General features: G+C 34.5%; 1 protein-coding gene across 6 annotated transcripts in view; it reads left to right on the top strand.

Annotated features, from left to right (window-relative positions):
* STXBP5 (syntaxin binding protein 5) overlaps positions 1-16,238 on the top strand; it is a 104,242-nt gene that overhangs the window by 42,465 nt on the left and 45,539 nt on the right. For all 6 annotated transcript variants that reach the window (XM_010707153.1, XM_010707155.1, XM_010707158.1 and 3 more), the window contains exons 6-10: positions 77-140; positions 3,073-3,156; positions 8,405-8,528; positions 9,838-9,916; positions 15,817-15,971. In XM_010707153.1, coding sequence (XP_010705455.1) covers positions 77-140; positions 3,073-3,156; positions 8,405-8,528; positions 9,838-9,916; positions 15,817-15,971 — 506 coding nt within the window. The remainder of the gene's footprint in view (positions 1-76; positions 141-3,072; positions 3,157-8,404; positions 8,529-9,837; positions 9,917-15,816; positions 15,972-16,238) is intronic.

Here is a 16,238-nt window from a genome sequence, read left to right on the forward strand (position 1 = left end):
TGCTTCTAATTATCTTATGAAATGCTATTTTGGACAGCTATTTCTTTTCTTTTAATTGGATTTGTTTATTGTTTAGGTCATCCAAATCTCACCCAGGTCCTATTGTCCACATTAGTGACAATCCAATGGATGAAGGAAAGGTAGGATATAATTGTAGACTATTCAATAAACTATTTTTAAGTAAGATATATATATATATATATTTTTTTCAAACATGAATACCACTTCTTTAAAAAGAAAGGATTACATAGCTGAGGACCATATTGTAAACATGAAGAAAAGCTTTGAAAATAGCATGAAGCAAGATGCAGATACGACTGTAGGAAGTATTACTAGAATAGTTGAATGCATCCTCTAATCAGAAATGTTTGAAAACACAGCTGAAAATGTTTAATTGAAAAAATGCTTGAAATCACAAGCAAGGTATGTTACTTATTCTGGTAAAAATTAAAATGTTACTAAAAAACCAAAAAGACACCTGTAACCTAAATGCAGAAGTTCCTTCTGAGTTACTAGAATAAAACTTCAGATATTACTCTTTTCTCTGGGAGAACTCTTACAGGGCACATGCAAAAATGATATAGAATGGATAACTTAAGTTCACAATGAAGGTTTCATGAATTAAATAAAAGAGAAGGCAAGGAGATTAGATTTAAACTCTTATTTTCTGTGCAGCGGCAATTACTGTGGTACTGCACTTTCTTTATAGACAAGGGATGTTCTGCTAGACATGTTAATTCAGTGCTTTAGTGGCTGTGTAACCAGAGCCTGTTTTACTCTGTTTCTTTGTTTACACTGGGAGGAGACCGTTGTGCTAGAACACAGTGTATTCTTGGAAATTCTCAGGAGTCTGTAGAAAGTTATGCTTCATTTGTGCTAGAACGTGTTCTCTATTTTTGTCTTATCCATTTGTCTTATTTGTTACCCAGGTGCCTTATTTCTGTAGTGTTGTTACATGTTATAGAATCACTTATACATGATCAAGTGCAGACAGAAATATATACTATTCTGTAATTCAGTTTGTACTTCGGTCATGATTGCAAGACTGAGTCTGTGCTTCAGGTGCCAGACATCTTCTCTAAGTCATAGGGAAGGGATCATATGACTCCTCTACCCTTTGAAGGATCTTGGGCTTGTTTAGCTTTTCTGGCTCATATAATTATTTAGCAAATCAAACTGCAAATTTTGCTTGGGTCCTTTTGTCCACACTGAAGAGTAAACAGGAAGGGTTTTCCTTAACTTTAACAATGGGAGTAAAGTAGAATTTGCCAAAGGAATTTGAAAAGCAGTCAGTACACATCTCTTCCAAAAGTGGATGGGCCCCTGACAGGGGTATGGTTAATAATTTAGCCAGATATACCACAGAGACCTTGATGCCTCTTGAAACAGATTGATTAATGCCTGCCTTCTGGAGTATTCAGGCATAAGTAATTGAATGTATGGATTCAACCACCTCCCTGGGAAGCCGATTCCAGTGCTTAACAACCCTTTCTGCAAAAAAGCGTTTCCTAATATCCAACCTAAACTTACCCTGGTGTAACTTGAGGCCATTTACCCTTTTCTGTCACCTGTCACCAGTGAGAAGAGACCAACCCTGCTCACGCTGTAAGCACCTTTCAGATATTGGAAGAGAGCAATAAGGTCTCCCCTCAGCCTCCTTTTTCTCCAGACTAAACAGCCCTAGTTCCTTCAGTCTCTCCTCGTAGGGCATATTCTCCAAGCCCTTCACAAGCCTTGTTCCCAGCACCTCAATGTACTTTCTGTACTGAGGTGCCCAAAACTGAATACAGTACTCGAGGTGGGGCCTCACTAATGCTGAGTACAGGGGCAGGATGACTTCCCTAGTCCACTAGGTGGTGTGGTGAGCAGATACAGATACGCACAGGTTCTCTGTTACTTTCTTTTTGCAAAGGACTGCCAACTTTGAAAATCTTTATAGTGAAAAAACTATCCATGTACAGTGTCTAGGTACAGCAATAAACCATATTGATGTAGATCACTCTGGCAACAATGGCATGTATTGGGAAGATAGTGTTTTCTTATATTATGAAGAGCGCTCCACTGGGCACCTCTACATGCATGAGATAAGTTTCTTGAATAGTGAATACATCTCTGCAGACATTATTCAATTTCTATATGTCCATGCTGAGGGGAAAAAAGGTTGAATTGAAGGCCTTCTACTTGATGCTTGGAACTACTTTAACAATATTGTAGAAAGATAGACTCTCAGAGTAGATCCAGCTACTATGTAATAGCAGGCTGCGTTACATTTTTCTACTATATGATGAGTGCCTAGTCTGTTGCTACTGCCTTATGTTGGCCTTGGTTTGTTTTCATTAAGAGAAGTGTCACTTAAGATAGGAAAGCAAAGCACTTAGATACTCAGTGTGTTAGAGCAATTATTATGAGCAATCTGGATCTTTGTTCCTTGCAGAAATGGTTTAGTTTTGCTTCTTGAAAAAGATGATTCCCTTTAATTTCTCTCTAACTTTTCTCTCAAAAACTAATATTCTTTGTGTTTCTTTAGCCAATTATCTCTTTCTTTAGACAAATATCTCTATTTTGATTTACTGCTGGAGAAAGTTTATAGTAATGTTTTATCTTAGAGACAATGAATCATTATCTAGAACTTCAGGAAGGACAATGTGTTCTTCCAGCAAATCTAAGCATAAGAAATTCCACTGAGGAAGACATGCATTAATAAAGAAAAAGTTCTCCCTTCAACCCTGGTTTTCATTCTGAAAGGAGTACAGTTAGGAAGGAGCTTTCTGGAACTCAAAGGGATTTCCATGGACTATTTGGAAGATAAATACTTTTTTTTTTCATAATGTTGAATGAATTTTAGTTGTATTAGCATTGTATTAACTGAAAATTTAGGAGAGTAAAATCCAGCACAAGGTAAATCTCAGACGTTGAAGTCTTCACAGCTTGTCACTAATTTCTGTCATAATAATCACTTTGCAGTTACTTCATCTAGTGTTATTCTTCATCTCTTTGGGACAAGATCTACAGGCTATGCAAATGGTGCTTTGCTCATCCTTATAAAGATGATATTTTTTATTATTATTGCAGCTTCTGATTGGCTTTGAGTCTGGAACGGTGGTATTATGGGATCTGAAGTCAAAGAAGGCTGATTACAGATACACTCATGATGAGGTAATTTTTTTGTCTGTATTACATGTTAATAGAACATTATTCACAGTTCTAAGGATAACAATTCTTCTGTTGCCAGTGATTTAATAAATATAGGTCTCTGAAATGGTGAAAACTCGAAGCATTCTCTAAAAGACACACAGGGTTTATATAAAGGAGTCTTCCTTCTGAAGAAGTGTTTGCTGTCTGAAGTTTGTTGCAATGAATGGTGGCATTTCTCTGCCAATTTCTAAGGGGGTGAACCTTCCAACTTTTTTCTTTTTGGTTGAAAAAGTGTGATCTTCACTTAAATTAAGTGCCTGAGTCTTCAGCTGAAATAAAATGACTTAGCATTTGTTGTAATTTGGAACTTCTCTCATATTCTGAAAAGTGGGGGGAAAAGAAACCACTAAATTTCTTTAACTGAGAGAGTGATGAGGCAGTGGCATGAGCACTGGATGAGAAGCTGTGGATGCCCCATTCCTGGAGGCCATCATGGCCAGGGTGAATGGGGCTCTGGGCAGCCTGACCTAGTGGGTGGCAACTCTGTCCACTGCAGGGGGTTGGAACTGGATGGTTTTTAAGGTTCCTTCCAACCCAAGCCATTCTGTGATTCTGACTTGAGGATGTTGAAGTGAATACATCTGCTTACCATATTTGTTATTTTTTTTCTCTGACAAAGAGGTAATAAAGTACCTGAGGTCAGATCCTTTGGTTAATGAGTTCTCATTAGTGAGAATCAACGTATGATATGATTGCCTTAATTAAAATAACAATAAAAAATAATAGTAATTCATCGGCCCTTTAAGTTTTTCTTGAGTTGAAGTGCGGCCTATAAGTTCAGATTGCTCTTTAAGAAAAATATCTCTTTGAACAAAGAATTAATGTATGCAGTTGGTTCTCATCTATTCACTGTTGAATAACAAATGATTTCTTCAGTGGGCAAATTATATAAATCTGATCTTCTAAGAGGGAAGATAGAATAATGGCCCCTTTTTGAAGTTGGATTTGATGTAGTTTGCACAGTTTCAACTTTTGTATCTGTGCATCATTGCTTCTTGATAAGAGTTCTTTTGAATACGGAACTGACAGTCAGGAAAGCAAGAGCAACGTTGTTCAGTCTTGGCATATTTGAAATCTCCTAGTGTGTGGCTTCTTCATACATAGGAAATGCTGTCTTGAGAGAAGACTCCCTTCTTCCTGACAGAACTGCAAAATAATCTGCTATAGTGTGTCACAGAGGGAACACGTTTGGTCAATCAGGCTTGCATATTAGCACTGTGAAAATATTTTCTGTCTTTAACCCTATTGAGAATAGATATGCTTCTGATAAAACTAGTTAATTGTGTAGTTATAATTAAATTCAGTCACCCATCACTGAGAAGGTGAAGCCTAAGTCTACACCTGTTCAAAAATCCCGGTGCTTTATCTAGGCTGTGACTTTGTTGTTGCTGGGAGTTACATCAGAGCTTGGTGCTGCAGCACAGTTACATGTGCCTCTGTCAGGGAAATGGAGCAGGTTTCTCTCTACCTGTGCAGTGTTTTTCTAAGAGAAATGTATGAACTTCATAGCATTGCTACATTTTGAGTGAAGCTGACTGTTAATTGGTGCCTAGACTTCATCAGATGTCAAAAACAAGATTGTCGAGCACATTTATACTGTGAAGAGTATTTAAAAACTCTGCTATTGGATTGCTTTCCTCTGCACTTATCGCTTTTTAGTTGAGATTAGTCTTCAAAAACAAGTTAGGGGCAGTGCAATCTACCACTATCTTTGATGCAGCTTTTTGACTCAAAATTTCGCAAGTGTCCAGGGGTCCAAATGCTATCCTTTGACTATCTTATTCTAATCACAAACAATGATATCAACCTTCCTGCATGATCGGAGATTTGTGGCAAAATAGCTGTGCTACTTCCATGGGGAAAAAATCCCTGAATCTTATTACAGCCTTTTAAACTTTCTGCTTGCTCTGTTCAGAATTTTCTGACAATTAAAGAGGATCTCTTGAAGCAAATTCCAATATTGTCATATGACAGGTTGATTTATTGCCTGAAAGCTAGGTCAGTGGAATGCTATCCATGTTTTCTTGTCTAATAATGCATGCCTGCCCATATCTCTACCCTGATAACTGCAGCACAAAAGTAGGAGCACTCATTCCAAGGAAAAGAATGCTTAAGGGATGGGTAACAGCACCACCATTGCATAACACAGTTTTAACCATATTTCTGCTTAACTTTGGTTGGAGTAGGCAGCTTTAAACCATGATTAGTGCTAGTGCTGGTAGTCCAAGTATTCTCCTCTGCACAATATTCCAATTTATAACAGGGAACTTAGTTAAAATTTATTCTTGATCTTTTTTATCACAGTTATGATCATGATCCTAAACTATAAGATGTATATACTTTTCATTATAGTAACAATCTAATACAAAGACAGCTCTTCAGAGAATTTATAAGAATGCGTGAGTATAACATTCAGAAATTGGAAGATGTGATGTGATAAAACTGCAGCTTTAAAGAAACTTGTCTAAGAAAGTTTTCTGCTAAACTTTCCTGCAAACACGCTTCCTTTTTTTCTCTTGGACAAACTTATTGGAAAAAAAAAGACTGCATTATTTTTGCATCATTTTAAAGTCTTTTATGTCCAAACACTGGAGATATGTTCTTAAGTAGTTTTTTTCTTTACGGAGTACAGTTCATCCTGCAGACATTTCCCTTTCTATATTTACAGTCATGAAAGAAGTAAAACAAATGTCTCAAATGTAAGTTGGTTTGTAACAACAACAACAAAAAAATGGAATGGAACCTTTAAAATAACTTGTCCTAGTTATTAGTCTGTTCTTCAGGTATTTTGTTTGTCCTGATTTAAATCAAGCTTTGATAGTATTAACTCAACGGTTTTATTACTAACTACTATCTTTAGGTTCAATCTTCTTGTACATGACTGACTGTAAGAGATTATTTTGGAGCAATAAAAACATGTTGAATTAGCCTGTGGGATTTAAAAATAAATAAAACAAAAACTGATGAGGGGAGCACAACCTTGACACATGACTTGTCAGAAACGAAAGCATGTCTATGCAGTCTTCATGTCTTGCACATTCTGTTGCATCAAAATGAGCTCCATGAGATGCTGGAGATTATGCTACAGCTGGTTACACAGAATCACAGAGTATATTTAAAATACGTAAAGCATCTATTATGTGTTAAGTAGTATTTAACTGCATCATTAGATTTAACCAGATGTTCTTTAAAATTTGTCAGCAAAATCTTACAACCAAGGCACCATTATTCATTTTTAGAATTCTTTCCATCTCATCAGGTTCCTTGCAGAAATTGTGCTAGCAATTATTTCTTCTTTGTGCTCAGTTTATTCAATCTCCAACATTCATAAACATTAATGCCATTTCCATAATAATAGATTGCTATAGATCCCTTTATCTTGACCTTTTTTCAGGAAAAGTGTTTCCATTTCTCAATTATACTTCCTTTTATACAAATTGCCTTTCTGTTGATTCTAAAGATCTGTATATGCACAAATGCATCAAGAATGGCTTATACTGTGGTGATTGACTCCATATAGGAATCGTTCTTATTTATTACATTGTGCAACTTCCTAGTAAAGAGAGATTTTTTCAAATGGTATCTTTAGACACTCTGTAATTTCAAACTTGCTAATCCCTGACTTTGGTACTCTATTGTAAATAATTTTATTTTCAAGATTACGTTACATTTCTTTTATAATTTCTGTTTTTATTTGCTAATTAAATTCTTGCCTCAGACAGAATGAGCAAGATTTTGTCTCTAAGTAAATTCGTATAGGATGTATAAGTTCCAAAGCTAAATATGTGCAGATATGATATTCGTATACTGCATCTGTCTTCCACAGTGATTCCACTCAAAACAGGGAATAAGATTAAATTTGAGTAAGAAATGCTAGACTTAATCTGCAGCTATCCAGACCTATTACCATTTTCAATTGAATCAGTTTTTATTGAAGACTCCGCACTCATATAATGCAGTCATTTTCGTCTTTCATTGAGTCTTTGGATTCTCCCAGTCACGTTGCTGGAAGCTATCTTGTTCTTCTGTATAACATTACAAAATGTGATGATCTAATCTCTGTATAATCACTTTAGGCGAAACTATCTTACATCTGTCTTCAGTGATTTGCTCTTCACTAAGTAATTTACTGCCTACGCTTCTGTTGGTTGGTAGGATTCCTTGCAGAAGAAATCCATATGTACATAGGAAATTGAGTAAGTCTAAGGCCTGCTAGCAGTTACAAATAGAATCTCTACTGAGGGTATGCATCCAAAAGATGGTATTGTGCAACATATTAACATTCACCTATTCAGCTCCTGCTTTCTGTTTACCTAGAGTGTTGTCTCTGCCGTAAGTATTAAGCAAATCTATTTTCTCAACAGAATCAAGGTTCCATGTTTCTAGCAGGTAATGCTTCTTTCTGTGCCATTTGAATAATAGAGAAATGCTTGAGATTTCCATTGTTTATTGATATTTTCATGCTATAAGTAAAATTAAATATAACTAAATATATTTTCATAATTTCATGATGTCTTCATCTACTAGCAGAGATGCTGGAAGCAGAGATGGCAACCATCATTTAATCTTACTAGTTAATCTCTTTGCTTTATCTGAGCTCACCTAAAGGCAGCAACTAGATTTCACTTTATCAGGTTTTTCTGCAGTAAGATTTCATGTGGCATGGCTAGTTGTTCCCTTCTTAATTTTATGTACATAAAGACATTTCTGTATTTGTGATAAGATTAGTAGCATCCTCAAAATTGCTGTATCAAAATGCTTACGCTAATATTTTGTTTTCATCATCTAAAGCTGAAATGTTTCATTTCTTCTGAAAAATCTTATAGATCATTACTTCAATTCTTGTTTTACTTGTGTTTTTAACTGTTGTTTGCTTCTTGTGCACATCCATATAGGAATCTCAAAATGATATGTAAAGCTTTAAGTTAATAATTTCATCAAGATGATCTTAGTATGGGCATTTTGCTCAATACTTAAACATGTTATTACAATGAGGGCTGCTTACATGATGGAGAAAGTCTGAAAGAATTACTGTAGCATTGAAATCTTACTATGGGTAAATTAGTATATACTAAGTGCAATATGATTTAATTAATACTTTCTCTAATTTTGTTTTGCTCCATAATGTCATCAAGGAAGGAGTAAGGGTAAAATAATACTGAAATACTACTCTTATGTTGTTTTGTTTTTTATCTTTTTTCTTGCATAGGCTATCCACTCTGTGGCTTGGCATCATGAAGGAAAACAGTTCATTTGTAGTCACTCGGATGGTACTTTGACCATATGGAACGTAAAATCTCCCACCAAACCATTCCAGACAATCACTCCACATGGTAAGACTGAAAATGCTTGACAGCTCTTAGGATTCAATGAGATCTGAACTTTAATGGAAACGTGTTAAAAAAAACCTTGTATTAAATTTTGTAGAGATAGTAAATTTTTTTGTTGTATCAAGTTCTGATAGATTTCATACGAAAAAAAAACCAAACAGCTACACAAAACCTAGTTTTTGTGAAATGGGAGTTCAAATCAATGCAAGGATATGAGTCTCCGAACTTTAGGTTGATTTTTACACAGTGACATTGATCATAAAATTAGCTCTCCAAAATATGAAAAAATTTATTTTTTGCTTGACATTGCAATTCCAGATGTTCTTTAAAATGTGCAATGTGTAAGCATCTCTTACATGATTAAATGTATAGATAACTGTAGATATTCTTTGAAAGGTTTGTAACAGAGTAAGACTAGCATCTAGTAATTTTTTCACACTTTTCAGGTAATTCTGCATTAATTTTAGTCTAGGAAATTAACATTGTGTTGTTCTGTGAAATATGCTTCTGCTCTTTAAAGTTGTGAGGTCTGCCGGTTGTACAAGTCATGTTTTATCAAGTCATTTACTTCAGACACATAAGTGTGAATGCAGTGGTGGAGATATCTCTGAGGTTAGTTGTTTTAAGGTACATCCTGATTTACTTGTGTGAGACTCCAGCAAGTCCCTGCTTACTATAATAGTGCTTGAGGATCAGAGTAAAGAAAAGAAGCCTTAGCTTTTAGTTTCCTTGTTATCCTATATTATTTTGATATTGGGCTGCAAATTAAATTTTCTGCAGAATTTTACAGTTGCATCAACTTTTATGAATTTGCAGTTAGAACTCGTGTATTTACACCATACTTAAAATTTTCCATGGAGTTTGTAAAATTAAATATGGAGCTTTAGTTGCTAATAATGAAAAGTACAGAAAGAATGACCCTTCATTTTCAAACTCAAGTGTTAGTTCTTAAGGGTATTGCTCATAATAAACTTCAATTTTTAGGCTGAGCAATTTTAATTGCAAAACAGTAGACATGAGATATATCACTCTGCTATTTTAAATTACTGTAAAATTACTTTGAGGATTATATTTTTGAAAGCCAAGTGTTTCACAACACTCAAAAGCTATGAAGTATATATATATAAATATTTCATGTGATATGACAGTTTTAACAATCTTTTTATGGTATTTCAAGGCATATTCTATCACTGCCAGGTGTTTAATATATGTTTGTATGAATGTTCTACTTTGTAAGTTGCAAAGTGAATTTCATAATTTGTCATCCAGTTATGGAGCGGTAAGATTAATATAAGAAAAAAAATCTCTTTAGGAAAACAGCTGAAGGATGGAAAGAAGCCAGAACCCTGCAAACCTATTCTTAAGGTGGAATATAAAACAACTAGAGCTGGGTAAGATTTGTTTTCTATGTGAAGCTAACATACATAAAATAAATTCTCTCTAAGAATGTCCTTTGTTTCCCAGTTGCAGGGATGTGTATCCTGGTGGCACTGAGCTACGGTTAAAAATAGCTGAAATTGTTTTGGTAGATCAGATAGTGCTGAATAAACTGCCAAAACGAATGTGAACACATTACATAAAACTTAGGTGAAGATACTGCTGGTTTACTGTTTACGTGTTTCTTCTATGTTATTAGAAGTAGCTCCTAGGTATTTTTGCTCAGTCTTCTGAGAACATGTATTATTAAAGAAAAAAAAGACTGATAAAGCACAGAGCACACTGAAATGTAGAGACCTGAAAAGCTGAACTTTGGAAAAATAGTGGCATGTTGCAGATGCTCTAAATTCTGAATACGCATTCCTCCCCCCGCATTCTCCTAAAATGTTACTGATGGAGCTGTTCTGGGAGAGTACAGTAATTTATGCAGTGAATTGTGCCTAATTATGCACATTGAAAATGTAAGAAAGCAGTAAAAGCAACACGAGGCTCAGATGGAATTTACAGTATCATGAGTAGCATGGTTTGTTACCAAGACTGCAATTAGGATTGAAGGATTTCATGAACTGCGTGGGATTTCTTTTCTTTATGGTTCAAAAGTGCTTTAAAATGATTGAGTGAAGGGTGCAATATAAGGATAAAACGTATTTGGAGACTGCCTAGCTATTTACAAATGTTGACTTTATGTATTGTTTCTGTACTGTTTTGTTTGCTTTCCAGGTATTCAGATCTATAGAACATCATTAATTGATGTAGTACTGATTTCAAATATATTTCAGTATACCTACACAGACAGTATCAGTGATTGCGTGTAATTTTATTTGCTAAAAGGAGGTAAATATAAATTTAGGGCTTCTGCTTAGATGTTTGAATATCCATGAGCAGTTTAAAAGTCATATTTTGCCAGCAGAAGGATATGTATTTTTCTCAACTGAACAATCAGAAGTTGATTTAAGTAATGATATGAGTGACCTAAAACAGTCTCAACTGCAGAGAATTACGATTTTTGCAGTCAAAAGCCTGGTTGATTTTCCAAACAGTTTTAAACAGGTACTTACTCTAGTACAGTTTTTTAGAATATGTAGCTGTCCGATGAGACCACTTTTTCCTAGTGTAGACCTTTTTCTGCTATACCTCTCATCTTCTGGTGTGCATTAAAATGTTCAGTTTGGATGAATTTCAATTTCATTTCTCTTTAATATCTTTAGTGGACTTCTAAATCTATGCCATCACGTGTGTTTTGATATTCTTCCAGAACTTAAGTCAAAATACATAATGAATAACAGCATTTTTCCTGTGATGGGGAAGTAATGCACTGGAAATATCTTTTCAATTGCTTTTACATTTGGAGTTCACACTTTGAGTTCTCAGTTTTCTCAGTTCTAGTTGTAATCTCATAAGAATTTTCAAGCATGTGCTAACTGCCTTTCAGTCCTTCCTGTATCTATAGTTTTTCACCTTACCACTGGAAATAGATTAGGTGAAAACATGATGCAATTGTAATTTTTTTTCTTAAGCACTGTCATTCATTGCTCATGACTTAAGTTCTGTACTGCAGAGAATCTCTTTGTTCCTGTCCAGGTCGCACAGATACTTAAGTACTGAAAGAAAATACTTTTGCTTCTATAGCAGTCTGCTCTAACTATTCATCAGAAAACGAAAACAAAACAAAAAAAAAATAAGCTAATAAGAGGTACAATTTAATGAGTACTTAAATTATTGCATGTGACTTCTGTATTGTGAAAAATAGCAGATATTCCACATTTACTTCATCTGTGCTCAACACAAAACATCTTTCTGTCATCCATTCTTACCTACTCTTCCCTTATCCAGAGTGATCTAGGATCAGTATCAGTACATTAGATAACAATTCATGTTATGTTCCTTAATTGTTTTCTTTATTGCTTTCAATTCTAATAAACATTTTTTTTTTTAGAAAAAGTATCCAGAACTACACAAAAGGAAGAAGCAACTGATTTTACAGCCTGTACTAGAAGCTATAGACAATGTCCTTTCTATTGTTGCAGCTGTTACTAATACCTTCTCTAACATTTTTCCCCCCTACACACTCAATAACATGAAGCTGAAGTGGAGGAAAACAGGAGGGCAAGCTGGGGGGGTCTCTTCTCTTCTCCCACTTCACTGGAGATACTGCCTGTGGTTTCCAAAGTCTAGCTTTTGTTTAACCTACAACAATAGTATGTCTGTAGCTTTATTTTTAGAGAATATTTAATCTGTTGAAAGATTACTATTAAGAATTCTTCTGTACCTGGGACAGGAGTTGAAAAGACAAATTCTTGATGTACCCTTAGAACTGGCAAAATGTTCCAATTGTGGAATATAATATCATCATTATCCAGCTAATTAAATTTATCAAAATATTCTGATTTTTGTAGTGATGGTTCTTAAGATTGGCTAACATCTGAGTTTTCTGGGATGACTTTGTGTGCTTTTCTGTCTAAAGCATATCCAGCAACGCACATGAGCTTCCTGACACTAAATTCCCATACACTGAAGTTGGTTCTTCATTATATTCAGTCTGTTTGATATTAGAATTATGGTAGAATTGCTACAGCTTATTCTTCACTACTAAAGCTCTGTTAATAGGAATTACAACTTGTAAGTATCCCCATAAAAATAATCACAGAGGGCATTCTATTGGTAGCTAATGTAGGTATCGCGATTAACAGCATCTTTAAAGAAGATAAATGTATAATTGGGATTCATAGTTTACAAGAATAATGAAAGATATTCAGATAAGTAAAAGTTGTTGAATTTAGCTTGAATGGTATGATTCTGTGTTCTGAACTTGTTGGTTGAAAACAACGCACTTCCCAACATGAATTTATAATTTATTTTCACTGCTACTTTTAAGACTTCCAAGTTAAATGAATTCTTGAAGACTTTTCCACTTTTACAATTAGAGAATAACTTCTTGATAAAGTGTAGAAACAGTAGAAGAGCTGAACAAAGATCATTCATCTGTGGTTTGAAAAGTGATCTGTTACTAGTGGCGTGACATCTATATAATGTTATGTCACATCCAAACTACTGATTGTTATGGTTTTATGATTTGACACTGATACAGCTGAAAGTGGCTGAAGTTTAACAGTTTACCTCTAAACCTAAGCAAAAACATCCAGGATTCTGAGCTACTGATCTTGGTTGTCTTGATATAGCAAGATCTAATACTGTTGGTTTTGAATTTTATTTTTCATGAAATGTTTCCCCCTTGCATAGTGATGTCTTGCAGGATTTTCCCCAAGAAATTCTACATATTTAACTGATGTGCAAATTAATGTGAATTAATTAATGTTATTTCTTTCATTCCTGCTGAAGCAGAAATTTTTGAAAGAGGAATCTGTATTATCAGCCTCTAGAAATGCTCTAGAGTCATTCATTGTAGAGATGTCTGTTGTGTTAAATATTTTCCATCTTGTTAAATATTTTCTATACTTTTCGGTAAGTAAAATGTACTTATCTATTATGTAAATTACAATTATTTTCTTTTAGATCATATTTTTCTTAAATATTATTTATAGTGCATTTGTGATACCTTTTAATATGTATCACAATTGAAGGACACTTTAAGCATTTAATACAAAGATGTACTGCTTGTGTTGATTATAAATCTGTGGCTGCATGAAAATATGTAAAGTTCATAAACAAACCTGTTAGTTTTTCTGGCAGACTGAAGTCAACTTGACTTTTTTATTCATCTATGAAAAACCCATGTAATCTATTCTTAACTCTTCCATTCCTTGCTTCATGGTGACACAATCTCTAGTAAGCCTGACAAAAGCAACTTGATAAACTTGAGAAATAAAACTAGCAGAAACTGGCATGTCATATTCACTCTTATATTTGAAACTTAGAAACTGAAATGGTTTACTTTGGTTTTGTTAGTTGATCAAGGTGAATCCACAGACCCAGTTGTTACTGCAAATGGTACTGATGGCATTATTTAAAAATAAAATTAAAGCATTTTGTGAAGAGAAAATACTTCAGTGAATCATTGCGGTAAAAGGAGATACAGTAAAAGGAGCACATCACACTAGTGATGTCTCTTTGTTGTCACTCTGAAAAATATCAGATTAAATTAAAGTTTATCCTTTTGAAATTACTTTGTGGACATGATTGTAAAAGATTGTATGAAGTTCCAATATGAAAAACTGAGATGAAATGAACACTTGAAGTTTCAAGGAAAATGCTTGCACTGTCCTTATTCTTTTGCTTACTGCTTTCACTTTTGCTCATGTTGGAGACGTGAAGACATGGAGACACTGGATCCTGAAATCAGTGGACCCATAGTCAAAATTATGGTCATTCCTTTGAGATATGTTCCCTAGCCTCAGAACTCTTTGATCCTGTTAACTCTTCTGTTAAAATGCTTTCTGAAAGATCAGACAAATGGCAAAATAATGAAGAAATGAAAGCTGTCCTAGCCTGCTTTGCCTTTAGTAGTACAACCACAGTGCCTATTTTAGCCAGGCCCTTAAATCATAAGGATCCACATGTGCATAAACAGAACTCTTCATGTGCAGTTATAAAGAAAATATACTAAATCTATCTTGCTTGTTTGAAACACCAATGAAAGCCAGTTAGATATGGAAAAGATGGTGCTATGGGAAAAGACAGGAACATGATACGCCTCTATGGCCTCACTTTCTCAATGGGGCAGGGTCTCTTTTTCCCTACAAATAATCTCCAGCTTGGCATATTGACTTTTTCCACTTAAGACAAACACAAATAAAAGATAAAATTCCTGGTCCCCTTATGTGTGTTTAAAAGTACATGTGAGAAATTGCACCCTTTGAATTTCTGGTTTTCCTTCAGAAATATATCCTAGAATTGAAGTAGTCAATTGTAAGTGTAATTTCTTACGCATCTATGTACCTGTAAGCAGTCCTTCTGCTCTTTAAAAGGTACTATACCCTACTTTAAACAAACAACATTAAAATCATTAGTGGCTTTTTCATAAACAGGAAATGAAGGAAAAAACTAATAAAATAAATATATTTACATCATTTTATTTTAATAAATTGTGTATTATTGCATGTTACAGAAAATGTGAGCACATTTTATATTAAGTTTATGTAAAACTTATATATACACAAAGGGAAGCTCGTAACCTCTTCCATCAACACTGGAAATCTTTTTTGCTTCTCTCTGGTCAGTCAAGTACAGTTGAAGTATAGCTTGACACAGAAATAGTTCTGTCAATTTAGTGTGCGGTGATAGGGGAAAAATAGATAAAATGTCTAGAGTAAATGTGTGATGAGAGGTGTAGGTATTTATTTATGTTCTTCTTAAAAGGTCTTTGAAGTTTGCCAAACAGTTACTTGCTTCTGCTAAGTAGCCACGTTATTGTGACTACGAAATTATTTTGCACTTTTTGAGAAATTATTGTCATCTCAGCCTTTATGGTCATTCTGTACAAAAAGTAAAATCTTTGTGATTCTGATCCTGTTGGAATACTTCATGTTAAGAATGAATGTGGCTGTTTGCAAATCTGAATCTGCAGTTCAATAGAAGAGATACAGTTCTAATGTTTAACAAAAATAATAATAAACTCATCTTGGCAAACAGTTGCCAGGATGAGTTAAATGAGCAGCTGGAAAGAGCCTGGAAGAGATGTCTTAAATATGACAGAGGTTGTAGTAGGCCTCTACCTTTTAAATTTTGAAATATACCCTCAATTCTTATTGCATGGAGAGCAGTTTTGCATTATTCTTAATGCATCTCTGCATAATGATATCTCTTTATAACCTTATAGTAAAATTCAAAAACTGACCAATCTCTTTTATTTACATGTTACCTTGGTTTGACGGTATATACCTCTGTTTTATTCCAGGGAGCCTTTCATCATTCTCTCAGGAGGCTTGTCATACGATACCGTAGGAAGAAGACCGTGTTTAACAGTTATGCATGGGAAAAGTACTGCTGTGCTAGAAATGGATTATTCTATTGTTGATTTTCTAACTCTCTGTGAAACACCATATCCCAATGGTAGGCTTTGTGAAGATTTTTCTGAGTACTTCAACCTCTTCTCTCTGGAGTTTTATCCCATCATAATATTCCTTATTATTGCCTTTCTGTTTTACCTCTGGGAATCAGAGTGCAGCAGCAACATCTGATATCCCTTTTATATGAGATCTGTTTTTCTTTCCACAGCATCGGAGTAGTTTAGAATAAAATCTCTTTTATTTCTAGATAAATACTGATTGCTGGTTACATGTATTTTTCTTTTCCTTTAAACTAAAGCATATGCAGACA

The sequence above is a fragment of the Meleagris gallopavo genome, chromosome 2 (genome assembly GCF_000146605.3).
Source record: "Meleagris gallopavo isolate NT-WF06-2002-E0010 breed Aviagen turkey brand Nicholas breeding stock chromosome 2, Turkey_5.1, whole genome shotgun sequence".
Taxonomy (NCBI): Eukaryota; Metazoa; Chordata; class Aves; order Galliformes; family Phasianidae; genus Meleagris; species Meleagris gallopavo.